General features: G+C 53.3%; 1 protein-coding gene across 1 annotated transcript in view; it reads right to left on the bottom strand.

The window, feature by feature from the left end:
• The window catches only part of LOC144676128 (cytohesin-2-like), a gene marked incomplete at its 3' end in the record, with an annotated part of 57,550 nt that overhangs the window by 14,100 nt on the left and 20,847 nt on the right, over window positions 1–22,603 (bottom strand). Inside the window, exon 2 of the mRNA XM_078536636.1 lies at window positions 1,889–2,036. Within this exon, the coding sequence (XP_078392762.1) occupies window positions 1,889–2,036 (148 nt within the window). The remainder of the gene's footprint in view (window positions 1–1,888; window positions 2,037–22,603) is intronic.

The following is a 22,603-nucleotide window of genomic DNA, read 5'->3' as shown; positions in this document are numbered from 1 at the left end:
GGTCCCATTCAGCCCCTCTCGAGCCTGATACACAGGAACAGGAGGAGCCCCATTCAGCCCCTCTCGAGCCTGTTACACAGGAACAGGAGCCCCCCCATTCAGCCCCTCTCGAGCCTGTTACACAGGAACAGGAGGAGGCCCATTCAGCCCCTTCTCGAGGCTGTTACACAGGAACAGGAGGAGGCCCATTCAGCCCCCTCCTCGAGCCTGTTACACAGGAACAGGAGGAGGCCCATTCAACCTCCTCGAGCCTATTACACAGGAACAGGAGGAGGCCCATTCAGCCCCCTGGAGCATGTAACACAGGAACAGGTGGAGGCCCCATTCAGCCCCCTCCTCGAGCCTGTTACACAGGAACAGGAGGAGGCCCATTCAGCCCCCTCGAGCCTGTTACACAGGAACAGGAGTAGGTCCATTCAGCCCCTCTCGAGCCTGTTACACAGGAACAGGAGCCCCCCCATTCAGCCCCTCTCGAGCCTGTTACACAGGAACAGGAGGAGGCCCCATTCAGCCCCTTCTCGAGGCTGTTACACAGGAACAGGAGGAGGCCCATTCAGCCCCTTCTCGAGCCTGTTACACAGGAACAGGAGGAGGCCCATTCAGCCCCTTCTCGAGGCTGTTACACAGGAACAGGAGGAGGCCCATTCAACCCCTCGAGCCTGTTGCACAGGAACAGGAGGAGGCCCATTCAGCCCCTTCTCGAGCCTGTTACACAGGAACAGGAGGAGGCCCATTCAGCCCCTTCTCGAGCCTGTTACACAGGAACAGGAGGAGGCCCATTCAGCCCCTCTCGAGGCTGTTACACAGGAACAGGAGGAGGCCCATTCAGCCCCTCTCGAGGCTGTTACACTGGAACAGGAGGAGGCCCATTCAGCCCCTCGCGCCTGTTACACAGGAACAGGAGGAGGCCCATTCAGCCCCTCTCGAGGCTGTTACACTGGAACAGGAGGAGGCCCATTCAGCCCCTCGCGCCTGTTACACAGGAACAGGAGGAGGCCCATTCAGCCCCTCGCGCCTGTTACACAGGAACAGGAGGAGGCCCATTCAGCCCCTCTCGAGCCTGTTACACAGGAACAGGAGGAGGCCCATTCAGCCCCTCTCGAGGCTGTTACACAGGAACAGGAGGAGGCCCATTCAGCCCCTCTCGAGGCTGTTACACAGGAACAGGAGGAGGCCCATTCAGCCCCTCTCGAGCCTGTTACACAGGAACAGGAGGAGGCCCATTCAGCCCCTCTCGAGGCTGTTACACAGGAACAGGAGGAGGCCCATTCAGCCCCTCTCGAGGCTGTTACACTGGAACAGGAGGAGGCCCATTCAGCCCCTCGCGCCTGTTACACGGGAACAGGAACATGAGGCCCATTCAGCCCCTCGAGCCTGTTACACAGGAACAGGAGGAGGCCCATTAAGCCCCGTGGTGCCTATTACACAGGAACAGGAGGAGGCCCATTCAGCCCCCTTGAGCCTGTTATACAGGAACAGGAGGAGGCCCATTCGGACCCTTCTCGAGCCTGTTACACAGGAACAGGAGGTGGCCCATTCAGCCCCTCTCGAGCCTGTTACACAGGAACAGGAGGAGGCCCATTCAGCCCTCAAGCCTGTTACACAGGAACAGGAGGAGGCCCATTCAGCCCCCTCAAGCCTGTTACACAGGAACAGGAGGAGGCCCATTCAGCCCCCTCGAGCCTGTTACACAGGAACAGGAGGAGGCCCATTAAGCCCCATGGAGCCTGTTACACAGGAACAGGAGGAGGCCCATTCAGCCCCTCTCGAGGCTGTTACACAGGAACAGGAGGAGGCCCCATTCAGCCCCTTCTCAAGCCTCTTACCCAGGAACAGGAGGAGGCCCGTTCAACCTCCCTCAAGCCCTCCCCCACCCCCGAGCGCCCACCTTCCTTCATTGATCTCCAGTCCTTCCACCTCGAACATGGCTTCCTTGAGCTCATCCCGCAGCCTCTGGATCTCCACGATGAGCTCCAGCTTCCTCCGCCGAATGTTCTCCAGTTCCAGCCTCTCCTCTGGCGTCAGGTCCGGCGGGACTGCGGAGGGGGGGTGGGGATAAGGGAAGAAAGACAAGAGAGGGTCTCAGACAAAGGCAAGGCGTGAACCGTCGCTGCAGGTTAACGGTGGGGGGAAGACAGCTGCCCCTATGGTCTGGAGCACGAGAATTTTGGCACACTGGCCTTCATAAATCAAAGTATTGAGTATAGGAGTTGGGATGTTATGGTGAGGTTGTATAAGACATTGGTGAGGCCAACTTTGGAGTATTGTGTGCAGTTCTGGTCGCCTAACTACAGGAAGGATATCAGTAAGATCGAGAGAGTGCGGAGAAGATTTACTAGGATGTTTCCGGGTCTTCAGGAGTTGAGTTACAGGGAAAGATTAAACAGGTTAGGACTTTATTCCTTGGAGCGTAGAAGGATGAGGGGAGATTTGATAGAAGTTTACAAAATTGTGAGGGGTATAGACAGAGTAAATGCGAGTAGGCTCTTTCCACTTAGATTAGGAGAGATAAACACGAGAGGACATGGCTTTAGGGTGAAAGGGGAAAGGTTTAGGGGGAACATTAGGGGGAACTTCTTCACTCAGAGAGTGGTGAGAGTGTGGAACGAGCTACCATCTGACATGGTAAATGCGGGCTCACTCTTAAGTTTTAAGAATCAATTGGATAGATACATGGATGGGAGAGGTCTGGAGGGTTATGGACTGGGTGCAGGTCAATGGGACTAGCGGAATAAGATTTCAGCACAGACTAGAAGGGCCGAATGGCCTGTTTTCTGTGCTGTCGTGTTCTATGGTTGCGGGGTGGGTGGGTGGGGGTCGTGCTTCCACTAGGCCGAGCCCTGGCCTGGAGTCACTGGAGTTTTGGTCCCCCTCATTTCAGGAAGGATGTAAATGCGTTGGAGGCCGTTCAGAGAAGGTTTTCCTGGATTGGGGTTGAGCAACTTATCAGCCATGATTGAATGGCGGAGCAGACTCGATGGGCCGAATGGCCTAATTTCTGCTCCTAGGTCTATGTCTTATTGATACCTGGAATGAGCGGGTTGTCTTATGAGGAAAGGTTGGACAGACTGGGCTTGTTTCCACTGGAGTTTAGTGGAGTGAGGGGGTGAGTTGATTGATGTATACGAGATCCTGAACGGCCTTGAGGATGTTTCCTCTTGTGGGTGAGTCCAGAACTAGGGGGCACTGGTTTAAAATTAGGGGGTGGCCCTTTTAGGACAGACATAAGACCATAAGAGCAGAAATTAGGCCATTCGGCCCATCGAGTCTGCCCCGCCATTCAATCATGGCTGATAAGTTTCTCAACCCCATTCTCCCGCCTTCTCCCCGTAACCTTTGATCCCCTTACCAATCAAGAACCTATCTATCTCGGTCTTAAATGCAGTCAATGACCTGGCCTCCACAGCCTTCTGTGGCAATGAATTCCACAGATTCACCACTCTCTGGCTAAAGAAGTTTCTCCTCATCTCTGTTCTAAAAGGTCTTCCCTTTACTCGGAGGCTGTGCCCTCGGGTCCTAGTCTCTCCTACTAATGGAAACATCTTCCCCCACGTCCACTCTATCCAGGTAGGAATGAGGAGAAATGTTTCCTCTCTCCGAGGGCTGTGCGACTTTGGAACTCTGCCTCCGAAGGGGGTGAATTCGGGGTCACTGAATAATTTTTAAGGCGGAGATAGATAGGTTCTTGTCAGGCAAGGGGATCAGAGGTTATCGGGGGATTAGGTGTGAATGTGGGAATCGCAACGCAAACAGATCAGCCATGATCTTATAGAATGGCAGAGCAGGCTCGAGGGGGCTGAATGGGCCTCCTCCTGTTCCTGTGTAACAGGCTCGAGGGGGCTGAATGGGCCTCCTCCTGTTCCTGTGTAACAGGCTCGAGGGGGCTGAATGGGCCTCCTCCTGTTCCTGTGTAACAGGCTCGAGGTGGGTGAATGGGCCTCCTCCTGTTCCTGTGTAACAGGCTCGAGAAGGGGCTGAATGGGGCCTCCTCCTGTTCCTGTGTAACAGGCTCGAGGGGGCTGAATGGGCCTCCTCCTGTTCCTGTATAACAGGCTCGAGGTGGGTGAATGGGCCTCCTCCTGTTCCTGTGTAACAGGCTCGAGGTGGGTGAATGGGCCTCCTCCTGTTCCTGTGTAACAGGCTCGAGGTGGGTGAATGGGCCTCCTCCTGTTCCTGTGTAACAGGCTCGAGAAGGGGCTGAATGGGGCCTCCTCCTGTTCCTGTGTAACAGGCTCGAGGGGGCTGAATGGGCCTCCTCCTGTTCCTGTGTAACAGGCTCGAGGGGGCTGAATGGGCCCCCTCCTGTTCCTGTGTAACAGGCTCGAGGGGCTGAATGGGCATCCTCCTGTTCCTGTGTAACAGGCTCGAGGGGGCTGAATGGGCCTCCTCCTGTTCCTGTGTAACAGGCTCGAGGGGGCTGAATGGGCCTCCTCCTGTTCCTGTGTAACAGGCTCGAGAAGGGGCTGAATGGGCCTCCTCCTGTTCCTGTGTAACAGGCTCGAGAAGGGGCTGAATGGGCCTCCTCCTGTTCCTGTGTAACAGGCTCGAGGGGCTGAATGGGCCTCCTCCTGTTCCTGTGTAACAGGCTCGAGAAGGGGCTGAATGGGCCTCCTCCTGTTCCTGTGTAACAGGCTCGAGGAGGGGCTGAATGGGCCTCCTCCTGTTCCTGTGTAACAGGCTCGAGAAGGGGCTGAATGGGCCTCCTCCTGTTCGTGTGTAACAGGCTCGAGAAGGGGCTGAATGGGCCTCCTCCTGTTCCTGTGTAACAGACTCGAGGGGCTGAATGGGCCTCCGCCTGTTCCACAACACTCAAGAAGCTCAACACCGTCAAGGACAAAGCAGCCCCACTTGATCGGCACCCCATCCACAAACATTCACTCCCTCCACCACCAACGCACAGTAGCAGCAGTGTGTGTACCATCTACAAGATGCACTGCAGCAACTCACCAAGGCTCCTTCGACAGCACCTTCCAAACCCACGACCACTACCATCTAGAAGGACAAGGACAGCAGACACATGGGGAACACCACCACCTGGAAGTTCCCCTCCAAGTCACTCACCATCCTGACTTGGAAATATATCGGCCGTTCCTTCACTGTCACTGGGTCAAAATCCTGGAACTCCCTCCCTAACAGCACTGTGGGTGTACCTACACCACAGGGACAAAATCCAGGAACTCCCTCCCTAACAGCACTGTGGGTGTACCTACACCACACGGGCTGCAGCGGTTCAAGAAGGCAGCTCATCACCATCTTCTCAAGGGAAACACCCTCCGTCTGTCTCCTTCATCCCCACCACCTCCCTCTCCTCCCCGACCACTCTCAATCCCTTTACGTTCCTTGTGTCAAAGGGTATATACCTCTCTGGACAGACGTTTCTATGTCTATGAAGGAAGAGGGGGGGAATGGGATGGTTGAAAGCCAACAGATGGTCCATTGTCAGGAACTGGGAGATGGGAGTGGGAGGAGGGAGAGGGTTCTTATGAAATTTGTCAAAGGTTTCATTGTATTCAGTGTGCATGATATTCACAAAGGATACCAGAGACGCGTGTTAAATCTCGCTCTCTCTCCCTCTCTCTCCCTCTATTCAAAATTTCGGATGCATGTACAAATGTATTAGGAGCAGAAGTAGGCCACTCAGCTCCTCAAGCCTGATCTACCATTGAATAGGATCATAGCTGATCTCAATGTAACATCAACCCCACATTCCCGTCCCAACCAGCACTGTACCCCAATGTTATACAGTGGCAGACCTGTCCCCACCAGTACTGTACCCCAATGTTATACAGTGACAGACCTGTCCCCACCAGTACTAAACCCCAGTGTTATACAGTGACAGACCCATCCCCACCAGTACTAAACCCCAGTGTTATACAGTGACAGACCCGTCCCCACCAGTACTGTACATCAGTGTTATACAGTGACAGACCCGTCCCCACCAGTACTGTACCCCAGTGTTATACAGTGACAGACCCTTTCCCACCAGTACTGTACCCCAGTGTTATACAGTGACAGAGCCTTCCCCACCAGTACTGTGCCTCAGTGTTATATAGTGACAACCCTGTCCCCACCAGTACTGTACCCCAGTGTTATACAGTGACAGACCCGACCCCACCAGTACTGTACCCCAGTGTTATATAGTGAGAGACCCGTCCCCACCAGTACTGTACCCCAGTGTTATACAGTGACAGACCCGTCCCCACCAGTACTGTACCCCAGTGTTATACAGTGACAGACCTGTCCCCACCAGTGCTGTACCCCAGTGTTATACAGTGACAGACCAGTCCCCACCAGTACTGTACCCCAGTGTTATACAGTGACAGACCCATCCCCACCAGTACTGTACCCCAGTGTTACACAGTGACAGACCCGTCCCCACCAGTACTGTACCCCAGTGTTATACAGTGACAGACCCGTCCCCAGCAGTATTGTACCCAGGTGTTATACAGTGAAAGACCTGTCCCCACCAGTACTGTACCCCAGTGTTCTATAGTGACAGACCTGTCCCCACCAGTACTGTACCCCAGTGTTACACAGTGACAGACCCATCCCCAACAGCACTGTACCCCAGTGTTATACAGTGACAGACCCATCCCCACCAGTACTGGCAAACAGTGTCATACAGTGACAGTCCTGTCCCCACCAGTACTGTACCCCAGAGTTAGAGAGTGGCAGACCTGTCCCCACCAGTACTGTACCCCAGTGTTATGCAGTGACAGACCTGTCCCCACCAGTACGGTACCCAGGTGTTATGCAGTGACAAACCCGCCCCCACCAGTACTGTACCACAGTGTTGTACAGTAAAAGACCTGTCCCCACCAGTACTGTGCCCCAGTGTTATACAGTGACAGACCCGTCCCCACCAGTACTGTGCCCCAGTGTAATACAGTGATAGACACGTCCCCAACAGTACTGTACCCCAGTGTTATACAGTGACAGGCACGTCCCCACCAGTACTGTACCCCAGTGTTATACAGTGAAAGATCCGTCCCACCAGTACTGTACCCCAGTGTTATACAGTGACAGACCAATCCCCACCAGTACTGTACCCCAGTGATTTACAGTTACAGACACATCCCCACCAGTACTGTACCCCAGTGTTATACAGTGACAGACCCATCCCCACCAGTACAGTTCCCCAGTGTTACACAGTGACAGACCCGAACCCAGCAGTGCTGTACCCCAGTGTTATACAGTGACAGATCCAACCTCACCAGTCCTGTACCCCAGTGCTTTACAGTGATAGACCCGTCCCTATCAGTACTATACCCCAGTGTAATATAGTGACAGACCTGTCCCCTCCAGAACTGTACCCCAGTGTTATACAGTGACAGACCCGTCCCCACCAGTACTGTACCACAGTGTTATAAACAGACAGACACGTCCCCACCAGTACTGTACCCCAGTGTTAAACAGTGACTGACCCGTCCCCACCAGAACTATATCCCAGTGTTATACAGTGAAAGACCCGTCCCCACCAGTACTGTACCCCAGTGTTATACAGTGACAGACCCGTCCCCACCAGTACTGTGCCTCAGTGTTACACAGTGACAGACCTGTCCTCACCAGTACTGTACCCCAGTGTTATATGCAGTGACAGACCTGTCCCCACCAGTACTGTACCCCAGTGTTATACAGTGGCAGACCTGTCCCCACCCGGACTGTGACCCAGTGTTATACAGTGACAGACCCGTCCCCACCAGTACTGTACCCCAGTGTTATACAGTGGCAGACCCGTCCCCACCAGTACTGTACCCCAGTGTTATACAGTGGCAGACCCGTCCCCACCAGTACTGTACCCCAGTGTTATACAGTGACAGACCCGTCCCCACCAGTACTGTACCCCAGTGTAACACAGTGACAGACCCGAACCCAGCAGTGCTGTACCCCAGTGTTATACAGTGACAGATCCAACCTCACCAGTCCTGTACCCCAGTGCTTTACAGTGATAGACCCGTCCCCACCAGTACTGTACCCCAGTGTAATATAGTGACTGACCTGTCCCCTCCAGAACTGTACCCCAGTGTTATACAGTGACAGACCCGTCCCCACCAGTACTGTACCCCAGTGTTATACAGTGGCAGACCTGTCCCCACCCGGATTGTGACCCAGTGTTATACAGTGACAGACCCGTGCCCACCGGTACTGTACCCCAGTGTTATACAGTGACAGATCCGTCCCCACCAGTACTGAACCCAGTGTTATACAGTGACAGACCTGTCCCCACCAGTACTGTACCCCAGTGTTATACAGTGACAGACCGATCCCCACCAGTAATGTACCCCAGTGTTATACAGTGACAGACCGATCCCCACCAGTAATGTACCCCAGCGTTAGATAGTAACACTGCTGTCCCCACCACCACTGTACCTCAGTGCTATACAGGGACAGACGCGTCCCCACCAGTGCTGTACCCCAGTGTTATACAGTGACAGACCCGACCCCACCAGTACTGTACCCCAGTGTTATATAGTGAGAGACCCGTCCCCACCAGTACTGTACCCCAGTGTTATACAGTGACAGACCCGTCCCCACCAGTACTGTACCCCAGTGTTATACAGTGACAGACCTGTCCCCACCAGTGCTGTACCCCAGTGTTATACAGTGACAGACCAGTCCCCACCAGTACTGTACCCCAGTGTTATACAGTGACAGACCCATCCCCACCAGTACTGTACCCCAGTGTTACACAGTGACAGACCCGTCCCCACCAGTACTGTACCCCAGTGTTATACAGTGACAGACCCGTCCCCAGCAGTATTGTACCCAGGTGTTATACAGTGAAAGACCTGTCCCCACCAGTACTGTACCCCAGTGTTCTATAGTGACAGACCTGTCCCCACCAGTACTGTACCCCAGTGTTACACAGTGACAGACCCATCCCCAACAGCACTGTACCCCAGTGTTATACAGTGACAGACCCATCCCCACCAGTACTGGCAAACAGTGTCATACAGTGACAGTCCTGTCCCCACCAGTACTGTACCCCAGAGTTAGAGAGTGGCAGACCTGTCCCCACCAGTACTGTACCCCAGTGTTATGCAGTGACAGACCTGTCCCCACCAGTACGGTACCCAGGTGTTATGCAGTGACAAACCCGCCCCCACCAGTACTGTACCACAGTGTTGTACAGTAAAAGACCTGTCCCCACCAGTACTGTGCCCCAGTGTTATACAGTGACAGACCCGTCCCCACCAGTACTGTGCCCCAGTGTAATACAGTGATAGACACGTCCCCAACAGTACTGTACCCCAGTGTTATACAGTGACAGGCACGTCCCCACCAGTACTGTACCCCAGTGTTATACAGTGAAAGATCCGTCCCACCAGTACTGTACCCCAGTGTTATACAGTGACAGACCCGTCCCCACAAGTACTGTACCCGTGTTATACAGTGACAGAGCCGTCCCCACCAGTACTATACCTCAGCGTTATACAGCGACAGAACCCTCCCCACCAGTACTGTACCCCAGTGTTATACAGGGACAGACCCCTCCCCACCAGTACTGTACCCCAGTGATATACAGTGACAGACCAGTCCCCACCAGTACTGTACCCCACTGTTATGCAGTGACAGACCCGTCCCCACCAGTACTGTACCCCAGTGTTATACAGTGACAGACCTGTCCCCACCAGTATGTATCCCCGTGTTATATAGTGACAGACCGATCCCCACAAGTACTGTACCCCAATGTTATGCAGTGACAGACCCGTCCCCGCCAGTACTGTACCCCAGTGTTATACAGTGACAGACCTGTCCCCACCAGTATGTACCCCAGTGTTATAAAGTGACAGACCGATCCACACCAGTAATGTACCCCAACATTAGATATTAACACGCCTGTCCCCACCACCACTGTACCTCAGTGCTATACAGGAACAGGCGCGTCCCCACCAGTGCTGTACCCAAGTGTTATACAGTGACAGATCAATCCCCACCAGTACTGTACACTAGTGTTATACAGAGACAGACCCGTCCCCATCAGTACTGTACCGCAGTGTTATACAGTGACAGACCTGTCCCTACCAGTACTGTATCCCAGCATTAGACAGTGACACACCTGTCCCCACCACTACTGTACCACAGTGCTATACAGGGAGTGACCTGTCCCCACCAGTACTGTACCCCAGTGTTATACAGTAACAGACCTGTCCCCACCAGTGCCGTACCCCAGTGTTATGCAGTGACAGACCTGTCCCCACCAGTACTGTATCCGTCATATACATTGACAGACCCGTCCCCACCAGTACTGTACACTGTGTTATACAGTGACAGACCCATCCGCACCAGTACTGTACCCCAGTGTTATACAGTGAAAGACCCATCCCCACCAGTACTGTACCCCAGTGTTATACAGTGACAGACCCATCCCCACCAGTACTGTACCCCAGTGTTATACAGTGACAGAACCTTCCCCACCAGTACTGTGCCTCAGTGTTATATAGTGACAGACCCTGTCCCCACCAGTACTGTACCCCAGTGTTATACATTACATATCCATCCCCACCAGTACTGTACCCCAGTGTTACATAGTGAGAGACACGTCCCCACCAGTACTGTATCCCAGTGTTATACAGTGACAGACCCGTCCCCACCAGTACTGTACCCCAGTGTTATACAGTGACAGACCCGTCCCCAGCAGTATTGTACCCCAGTGTTATACAATGAAAGACCTGTCCCCACCAGTACTGTACCACAGTGTTCTATAGTGACAGACCTGTCCCCACCAGTACTGTACCCCAGTGTTACACAGTGACAGACCCGTCCCCACCAGTACTGTACCCCAGTGTTATACAGTGACAGACCAGTCCCCACCAGTACTGTACCCCAATGTTATAGTGACAGACCCATCCCCACCAGTACTGTACATCAGTGTTATACAGTGACAGACCCGTCCCAAACAGTAATGTACCCTGTGTTATATAGTGACAGACCAATCCCCACCAGTACTGTACCCCAGTGTTATACAGTGACAGACCCATCGCCACCAGTACTGTGCAACAGTGTCATACAGAGACAGTCCTGTCCCCACCAGTACTGTACCCCAGAGTTAGAGAGTGGCAGACCTGTCCTCACCAGTACTGTACCCCAGTGTTATGCAGTGCCAGACCTGTCCCCACCAGTACTGTACCCAGGTGTTATGCAGTGACAATCCCGCCCACACCAGTACTGTACCCCAGTGTTATACAGTGACATACCTGTCCCCACCAGTATGTACCACAGTGTTGTACAGTGAAAGACCTGTCCCCACCAGTACTGTGCCCCAGTGTTATACAGTGACAGACCCGTCCCCACCAGTACTGTGCCCCAGTGTAATACAGTGATAGACACGTCCCCAACAGTACTGTACCCCAGTGTTATACAGTGACAGGCACGTCGCCACCAGTACTGTACCCCAGTGATTTACAGTTACAGACACATCGCCACCAGTACTGTACCCCAGTGTTATACAGTGACAGACCCATCCCCACCAGTACTGTTCCCCAGTGTTACACAGTGACAGACAAGTCCCCACCAGTGCTGTACCCCAGTGTTATACAGTGACAGATCCAACCTCACCAGTCCTGTACCCCAGTGTTATACAGTGATAGACCCGTCCCTATCAGTACTATACCCCAGTGTAATATAGTGACTGACCTGTCCCCTCCAGTACTGCACCACAGTGTTATACACAGACAGACACGTCCCCACCAGTACTGTACCCCAGTGTTATACAGTGACAGACACGTCCCCACCAGTAGTGTACCTCAGTGTTATAGAGTGACAGACCCGTCCCCACCAGTACTGTACCCCAGTGTTATACAGTGACAGACCTGACCCCAACAGTACTGTGCCCCAGTGTTATATAGTGACAGACAATTCCCCACCAGTACTGTACCCGTGTTATACAGTGACAGACCCGTCCCCACCAGTACTGTACCACAGTGTTATACACAGACAGACACGTCCCCACCAGTACTGTACCCCAGTGTTATACAGTGACAGACCCGTCCCCACCAGTACTATGCCCCAGTGTTACACAGTGACAGACCTGTCCTCACCAGTACTGTACCCCAGTGTTATATGCAGTGACAGACCTGTCCCCACCAGTACTGTACCCAAGTGTTATACAGTGACAGACCTGTCCCCACCCGGACTGTGACCCAGTGTTATACAGTGACAGACCCGTGCCCACCGGTACTGTACCCCAGTGTTGTACAGTGACAGACCTGTCCCCACCAGTACTGTACCCCAGTGTTATACAGTGGCAGACCTGTCCCCAACAGTATTGTACCCCAGTGTTATACAGTGACAGACCCGTCCACACCAGTACTGTACCCCAGTGTTATACAGTGACAGACACGTCCCCACCAGTATGTACCCCAGTGTTATACAGTGACAGACCGATCCCCACCAGTAATGTACCCCAGCGTTAGATAGTAACACTGCTGTCCCCACCACCACTGTACCTCAGTGCTATACAGGGACAGACGCGTCCCCACCAGTGCTGTACCCCAGTGTTATACAGTGACAGACCTGTCCCCACCAGTACTGTACCCCAGTGTTATACAGTGACAGACCCGTCCCCAAAAGTACCGTACCCCAGTGTTATACAGTGACAGATCCATCCCCACCAGTACTGTGCCCAGTGTTATACAGTGACAGACCGATCCCCACCAGTAATGTACCCCAGCATTAGATAGTAACACTGCTGTCCCCACCACCACTGTACCTCAGTGCTATACAGGGACAGACGCATCCCCACCAGTGCTGTACCCCAGTGTTATACAGTGACAGACCTGTCCCCACCAGTACTGTACCCCAGTGTTATACAGTGACAGACCCATCCCCACCAGTACCGTACCCAAGTGTTATACAGTGACAGACCTGACCCCACCAGTACTGTTCCCCAGTGTTATACAGTGACAGACCCGTCCCCACAAGTACTGTGCCCCAGTGTTATACAGTGACAGACCCGTCCCCACAAGTACTATACCCCAGCGTTATGCAGCGACAGACCCCTCCCCACCAGTACTGTACCCCAGTGTTATACAGTGACAGACCCGTCCCCACCAGTACTGTACCCCAGTGTTATACAGTGACAGGCCCACCCCCACCAGTACTGTACCCCAGTGTTATACAGTGACAGGCCCACCCCCACCAGTACTGTACCCCAGTGTTATACAGTGACAGACCCATCCCCACCAGTACTGTACCCCAGTGTTATACAGTGACAGACCCTTCCCCACCAGTACTGTACCCCAGTGTTATACAGTGACAGACCCATCCCCACCAGTACTGTACCCCAGTGTTATACAGTGACAGACCCATCCCCACCAGTACTGTACCCCAATGTTATACAGTGACAGACCCATCCCCACCAGTACTGTACCCCAGTGTTATACAGTGACAGACCCATCCCCACCAGTACTGTACCCCAGTGTTATACAGTGACAGACCCGTCCCCACCAGTACTGTACCCCAGTGTTATAAAGTGACAGACCGATCCCCACCAGTACTGTACCCCAGTGTTATACAGTGAGAGACCTGTCCCCACCAGTACTGTATCCGTGTTATACATTGACAGACCCGTCCCCACCAGTGCTGTACCCCAGTGTTATGCAGTGACAGACCCGTCCCCACGAGTACTGTACCCCAGAGTTATACAGTGACAGACCTGTCCCCACCCGGACTGTGACCCAGTGTTATACAGGGACAGACGCGTCCCCACCAGTGCTGTACCCCAGTGTTATACAGTGACAGACCCGTCCCCGCCAGTACTGTACCCCAGTGTTATACAGTGACAGACCCGTCCCCAAAAGTACCGTACCCCAGTGTTATACAGTGACAGATCCATCCCCACCAGTACTGTGCCCAGTGTTATACAGTGACAGACCGATCCCCACCAGTAATGTACCCCAGCATTAGATAGTAACACTGCTGTCCCCATCACCACTGTACCTCAGTGCTATACAGGGACAGACGCGTCCCCACCAGTGCTGTACCCCAGTGTTATACAGTGACAGACCTGTCCCCACCAGTACTGTACCCCAGTGTTATACAGTGACAGACCCATCCCCACCAGTACCGTACCCAAGTGTTATACAGTGACAGATCAATCCCCACCAGTACTGTGCCCCAGTGTTATACAGTGACAGACCCGTCCCCACAAGTACTATACCCCAGTGTTATACAGCGACAGACACCTCCCCACCAGTACTGTACCCAGTGTTATACAGGGACAGACCCCTCCCCACCAGTACTGTACCCCAGTGATATACAGTGACAGACCAGTCCCCACCAGTACTGTACCCCAGTGTTATACAGTGACAGACCCATCCCCACCAGTACTGTACCGCAGTGTTATACAGTGACAGACCTGTCCCCACCAGTACATATACCCGTGTTATACAGTGACAGACCGATCCCCACAAGTACTGTACCCCAATGTTATACAGTGACAGACCCGTCCCCACCAGTACTGTACCCCAGTGTTATACAGTGACAGACCTGTCCCCACCAGTATGTACCCCAGTGTTATAAAGTGACAGACCGATCCCCACCAGTAATGTACCCCAACATTAGATATTAACACGCCTGTCCCCACCACCACTGTACCTCAGTGCTATACAGGGACAGGCGCGTCCCCACCAGTGCTGTACCCCAGTGTTATACAGTGACAGATCAATACTCACCAGTACTGTACACTAGTGTTATACAGAGACAGACCCGTCCCCATCAGTACTGTACCCCAGTGTTATACAGTGACAGACATGTCCCTACCAGTACTGTACCCCATCATTAGACAGTGACACACCTGTCCCCACCACTACTGTACCTCAGTCCTATACAGGGACTGACCTGTCCCCACCAGTACTGTACCACAGTGATATACAGTAACAGGCCTGTCCAAACCAGTGCCGTACCCCAATGTTATGCAGTGACAGACCTGTCCCCACCAGTACTGTATCCGTGTTATACATTGACAGACCCGTCCCCACCAGTGCTGTACCCCAGTGTTATGCAGTGACAGACCCGTCCCCACGAGTACTGTACCCCAGAGTTATACAGTGACAGACCTGTCCCCACCCGGACTGTGACCCAGTGTTATACAGTGACAGACCCGTGCCCACCGGTACTGTACCCCAGTGTTGTACAGTGACAGACCCATCCCCACCAGTACTGTACCCCAGTGTTATACAGTGGCAGACCTGTCCCCAACAGTACTGTACCCCAGTGTTATACAGTGACAGACCCGTCCCCACCAGTACTGTACCCCAGTGTTATACAGTGACAGACCTGTCCCCACCAGTATGTACCCCAGTGTTATACAGTGACAGACCGATCCCCACCAGTAATGTACCCCAGCGTAGATAGTAACACTGCTGTCCCCACCACCCCTGTACCTCAGTGCTATACAGGGACAGACGAGTCCCCACCAGTGCTGTCCCCCAGTGTTATACAGTGACAGACCTGTCCCCACCAGTACTGTACCCCAGTGTTATGCAGTGACAGACCTGTCCCCACCAGTACTGTACCCCAGTGTTATACAGTGACAGATCCGTCCCCACCAGTACTGTTCCCCAGTGTTATACAGTGACAGACCCGTCCCCACCAGTACTGTACCCCAGTGTTATACAGTGAAAGACCTGTCCCCGCAAGCCCTGTACCCCAGTGTTATACAGTGACAGACCCGTCCCCACCAGTACTGCACGCCAGTGTTATACAGTGACAGACCTGTCCCCACCAGTACTGTACCCCAGTGTTATACAGTGACAGACCCGTCCCCACCAGTACTGCACGCCAGTGTTATACAGTGACAGACCTGTCCCCACCATTACTGTACCCCAGTGTTATACAGTAACAGACCTGTCCCCACCAGTACTGTATCCCAGTGTTATACAGTAACAGATCAATCCCCACCAGTACTGTGCCCTTGTGTTATACAGGGACAGACCACTCCCCACCACTACTGTACCAAGTGTTATACAGTGACAGACCTGCCCGACCAGTACTGTACCCCAGTGTTATACAGTGACACTCCTGTCCCCACCACTACTGTACCTCAGTGCTATGCAGGGACTGACCGGTCCCCACCAGTACTGTACCCCAGTGTTATACAGTGACAGACCCGTCCCCACCAGTACTGTACCCGTGTTATACAGTGACAGACCCGTCCCCACCAGTACTGTACCCCAGTGTTATACAGTGACAGACCTGTCCACACCAGTACTGTACCCCAGTGTTATACAGTGAAAGACCCGTCCCCACCAGTGCTGTATCCCAGTGTTATGCAGTGACAGACCCGTCCCCACGAGTACCGTACCCCAGAGTTATACATTGACAGACCCTTCCCCAGCAGTACTGTCCCCCAGTGTTATACAGTGACAGACCCGTCCCCAGCAGTACTGTACCCCAGTGTTATACAGTGACAGACCCGTCCACACCAGTACTGTACCCCAGTGTTATACAGTGACAGACCCGTCCCCACCAGTGCTGTACCCCAGTGTTATGCAGTGACAGACCCGTCCCCACGAGTACTGTACCCCAGAGTTATACAGTGACAGACCCGTCCCCAGCAGTACTGTCCCCCAGTGTTATACAGTGACAGACCCGTCCCCACCTGTACTGTACCCCAGTGTTATACAGTGACAGACCCGTCCCCACCAGTACTGTACCCCAGTGTTATACAGTGACAGACCCATCCCCACCAGTACTGTACCCCAGTGTTATACAGTGACAGACCAGTCCCCACCAGTACTGTACCCCAGTGTTATAGAGTGACAGACCCGTCCCCACCAGTACTGTACTCCAGTGTTATACAGTGACAGACCTGTCCCAACCAGAATCTACTCCAGTGCTATACAGTGACAGACCAATCCCCACCAGTAATGTAACCCGGCATTAGTTAGTAACACTCCTGTCCCCTCTACCACTGTACCATAGTGCTATACAGGGACAGACGCGTCCCCACCAGTGCTGCACCCCAGTGTTATACAGTGACAGACCTGTCCCCACCAGTGCTGTACCCCAGTGTTATGCAGTGACAGACCTGTCGCCAGTAATGATGAACCACCGTGTTATACAGTGACAGACCTGTCCCCACTGGTACCATCCCACATCCCCACCAGTATTGTACCCCAGTCTTATATAGTGACAGACCCATCCCCACCAGTACTGTACCCCAGTGTTATACAGTGACAGACCTGTCCCCACCAGTACTGTACCCGTGTTATACAGTGACAGACCTGTCCCCACCAGAACTGTATCCCAGTGTTATACAGTGACAGACCCAACCCCACCAGCACTGTACCCGTGTGATACAGTGATAGACCCGTCACCACCAGCACTGTACCCGTGTGATACAGTGATAGACCCGTCCCCACCAGTACTGTAACCCAGTGTTATACAGTGGCAGACCCGTCCCCACCAGTACTGTACCCCAGTGTTATACACTGACAGACACGCCCCCACCAGTACTGTACCCCAGAGTTATACAGGGACAGACACTTCCCCACCAGTACTGTACCCCAGTGTTATACAGTGACAGACCTGTCCCCACCAGTACTGTACCCCAGTGTTATACAGTGACAGACCCGTCCCCACCAGAACAGTACCCCAGTGTTATACAGTGACACACCTCTCCCCACCAGTACTGTACCCCAGTGTTATACAGTGACAGATCCAACCTCACCAGTCCTGTACCCCAGTGTTATACAGTGATAGACCCGTCCCTATCAGTACTATACCCCAGTGTAATATAGTGACTGACCTGTCCCCTCCAGTACTGCACCACAGTGTTATACACAGACAGACACGTCCCCACCAGTACTGTACCCCAGTGTTATACAGTGACAGACCTGTCCCCACCAGTACTGTACCCCAGTGTTATACAGTGACAGACCCGTCCCCACCAGAACAGTACCCCAGTGTTATACAGTGACACACCTCTCCCCACCAGTACTGTACCCCAGTGTTATACAGTGACAGACCCTTCCCCACCAGAACTGTATCCCAGTGTTATACACTGACAGAGCCGTCCGCACCAGTACTGTACCCCAGTGTTACACAGAGACAGACCTGTCCTCACCAGTACTGTATCCCAGTGTTATATGCAGTGACACACCTATCCCCACCAGTACTGTACCCCAGTGTTACACAGAGACAGACCTGTCCTCACCAGTACTGTACCCCAGTGTTACACAGAGACAGACCTGTCCTCACCAGTACTGTACCCCAGTGTTATATGCAGTGACACACCTATCCCCACCAGTACTGTACCCCAGTGTTATACAGTGACAGACCTGTCCCCACCCGGACTGTGACCCAGTGTTATACAGTGACAGACCTGTCCCCACCAGTACTGTCCCCCAGTGTTATACAGTGACAGACCCGTCCCCACCAATACTGTACCCCAGTGTTAAACAGTGACAGGCCCGTCCCCACCAGTACTGTACCCCAGTGTTATACAGTGGCAGACCTGTCCCGACCAGTGTTGTACCCCGGTGTTATACAGTGACAGACCCGTCCCCACCAGTACTGTACCCCAGTGTTATACAGTGACAGACCTGTCCCAACCAGTACTGTGCCCCAGTGTTATATAGTGACAGACACTTACCCAACAGTACTGTACCCCAGTGTTATACAGTGACAGACCCGTCCCCACCAGTACAGTACCCCAGTGTTATACAGTGACAGACCTCTCCCGACCAGTACTGTACCCCAGTGTTATACAGTGACTGACCCGTTCCCACCAGAACTGTATCCCAGTGTTATACAGTGACAGACCCGTCCGCACCAGTACTGTACCCCAGTGTTACACAGAGACAGACCTGTCCTCACCAGTACTGTATCCCAGTGTTATATGCAGTGACACACCTATCCCCACCAGTACTGTACCCCAGTGTTACACAGAGACAGACCTGTCCTCACCAGTACTGTACCCCAGTGTTACACAGAGACAGACCTGTCCTCACCAGTACTGTACCCCAGTGTTATATGCAGTGACACACCTATCCCCACCAGTACTGTACCCAGTGTTATACAGTGACAGACCTGTCCCCACCCAGACTGTGACCCAGTGTTATACAGTGACAGACCCGTCCCCACCAATACTGTACCCCAGTGATAAACAGTGACAGGCCCGTCCCCACCAGTACTGTACCCCAGTGTTATACAGTGGCAGACCTGTCCGGACCAGTACTGTACCCCGGTGTTATACAGTGACAGACCCTTCCCCACCAGTACTGTACCCCAGTGTTATACAGTGACAGACCTGTCCCAACCAGTACTGTGCCCCAGTGTTATATAGTGACAGACACTTACCCAACAGTACTGTACCCCAGTGTTATACAGTGACAGACCCGTCCCCACCAGTACAGTACCCCAGTGTTATACAGTGACAGACCTCTCCCGACCAGTACTGTACCCCAGTGTTATACAGTGACTGACCCGTACCCACCAGTACTGTACCCCAGTGTTACACAGTGACAGACCTGTCCTCACCAGTACTGTACCCCAGTGTTATATGCAGTGACAGACCTGTCCCCACCAGTACTGTACCCCAGTGTTATACAGTGACAGTCCCGTCCCCACCCGGACTGTGACCCAGTGTTATACAGTGACAGACCCGTCCCCACCAGTACTGTACCCCAGTGTTATACAGTGGCAGACCTGCCCCACCAGTACTGTACCCCAGTGTTATACAGTGACAGACCCGTCCCCACCAGTACTGTACCCCAGTGTTATACAGTGACAGACCCATCCCCACCTGTACTGTACCCCAGTGTTATACAGTGACAGACCCATCCCCACCAGTACTGTACCCCAGTGTTATACAGTGACAGACCCATCCCCACCTGTACTGTACCCCAGTGTTATACAGTGACAGACCCGTCCCCACCAGTACTGTACCCCAGTGTTATACAGTGACAGACCTGTCCCCAGCAGTACTGTACCCCAGTGTTACACAGTGACAGACCTGTCCCCAGCAGTACTGTACCCCAGTGTTATACAGTGACAGATCCGTCCCCACCAGCACTGTTCCCCAGTGTTATACAGTGACAGACCCGTCCCCACCAGTACTGTACCCCAGTGTTATACAGTGACAGACCAATCCCCACCAGTACTGTACCCCAGTGTTATACAGTGACAGACCTGTCCCCAGCAGTACTGTACCCCAGTGTTATACAGTGACAGATCCGTCCCCACCAGCACTGTTCCCCAGTGTTATACAGTGACAGACCCGTCCCCACCAGTGCTGTACCCCAGTGGTATACAGTGAAAGACCTGTCCCCGCAAGCCCTGTACCCCAGTGTTATACAGTGACAGACCCGTCCCCACCAGTACTGCACGCCAGTGTTATACAGTGACAGACCTGTCCCCACCAGTACTGTACCCCAGTGTTATACAGTGACAGACCCGTCCCCACCAGTACTGCACGCCAGTGTTATACAGTGACAGACCTGTCCCCACCATTACTGTACCCCAGTGTTATACAGTAACAGACCTGTCCCCACCAGTACTGTATCCCAGTGTTATACAGTAACAGATCAATCCCCACCAGTACTGTGCCCTTGTGTTATACAGGGACAGACCACTCCCCACCACTACTGTACCTCAGTGCTATGCAGGGACTGACCGGTCCCCACCAGTACTGTACCCCAGTGTTATACAGTGACAGACCCGTCCCCACCAGTACTGTACCCGTGTTATACAGTGACAGACCCGTCCCCACCAGTACTGTACCCCAGTGTTATACAGTGACAGACCTGTCCCCACCAGTACTGTACCCCAGTGTTATACAGTGACAAACCCGTCCCCACCAGTACTGTAACCCAGTGTTATACACTGACAGACACGCCCCCACCAGTACTGTACCCCAGTGTTATACAGTGAAAGACCCGTCCCCACCAGTGCTGTATCCCAGTGTTATGCAGTGACAGACCCGTCCCCACGAGTACCGTACCCCAGAGTTATACATTGACAGACCCTTCCCCAGCAGTACTGTCCCCCAGTGTTATACAGTGACAGATCCGTCCCCACCAGCACTGTTCCCCAGTGTTATACAGTGACAGACCCGTCCCCACCAGTACTGTACCCCAGTGTTATACAGTGACAGACCCATCCCCACCAGTACTGTACCCCAGTGTTATACAGTGACAGACCCCTCCCCAGCAGTACTGTACCCCAGTGTTATAAAGTGACAGACCGATCCCCACCAGTACTGTACCCCAGTGTTATACAGTGACAGACCCATCCCCACCAGTACTGTACCCCAGTGTTATAAAGTGACAGACCCGTCCCCACCAGTACTGTACCCCAGTGTTATACAGTGACAGACCCGTCCCCACCAGTACTGTACCCCAGTGTTATACAGTGACAGACCTGTCCCGACCAGTACTGTACCCCAGTGTTATACAGTGACAGACCTGTCCCCACCAGTATGTACCCCAGTGTTATAAAGTGACAGACCGATCCACACCAGTAATGTACCCCAACATTAGATATTAACACGCCTGTCCCCACCACCACTGTACCTCAGTGCTATACAGGGACAGGCGCGTCCCCACCAGTGCTGTACCCCAGTGTTATACAGTGACAGATCAATACTCACCAGTACTGTACACTAGTGTTATACAGAGACAGACCGTCCCCATCAGTACTGTACCCCAGTGTTATACAGTGACAGACATGTCCCTACCAGTACTGTACCCCATCATTAGACAGTGACACACCTGTCCCCACCACTACTGTACCTCAGTGCTATACAGGGACTGACCTGTCCCCACCAGTACTGTACCACAGTGATATACAGTAACAGGCCTGTCCAAACCAGTGCCGTACCCCAGTGTTATGCAGTGACAGACCTGTCCCCACCAGTACTGTATCCGTGTTATACATTGACAGACCCGTCCCCACCAGTGCTGTACCCCAGTGTTATGCAGTGACAGACCCGTCCCCACGAGTACTGTACCCCAGAGTTATACAGTGACAGACCTGTCCCCACCCGGACTGTGACCCAGTGTTATACAGGGACAGACGCGTCCCCACCAGTGCTGTACCCCAGTGTTATACAGTGACAGACCCGTCCCCGCCAGTACTGTACCCCAGTGTTATACAGTGACAGACCCGTCCCCAAAAGTACCGTACCCCAGTGTTATACAGTGACAGATCCATCCCCACCAGTACTGTGCCCAGTGTTATACAGTGACAGACCGATCCCCACCAGTAATGTACCCCAGCATTAGATAGTAACACTGCTGTCCCCATCACCACTGTACCTCAGTGCTATACAGGGACAGACGCATCCCCACCAGTGCTGTACCCCAGTGTTATACAGTGACAGACCTGTCCCCACCAGTACTGTACCCCAGTGTTATACAGTGACAGACCCATCCCCACCAGTACCGTACCCAAGTGTTATACAGTGACAGATCAATCCCCACCAGTACTGTGCCCCAGTGTTATACAGTGACAGACCCGTCCCCACCAGTACTGTACCCAGTGTTATACAGGGACAGACCCCTCCCCACCAGTACTGTACCCCAGTGATATACAGTGACAGACCAGTCCCCACCAGTACTGTACCCCAGTGTTATACAGTGACAGACCCATCCCCACC

The sequence above is a fragment of the Cetorhinus maximus genome, unplaced genomic scaffold (assembly GCF_964194155.1).
Source record: "Cetorhinus maximus unplaced genomic scaffold, sCetMax3.hap1.1 HAP1_SCAFFOLD_1373, whole genome shotgun sequence".
NCBI classification, from domain to species: Eukaryota; Metazoa; Chordata; class Chondrichthyes; order Lamniformes; family Cetorhinidae; genus Cetorhinus; species Cetorhinus maximus.
Note: the sequence above shows the minus strand (reverse complement) of the source record. Positions and strands in the feature narration are given on the sequence as shown.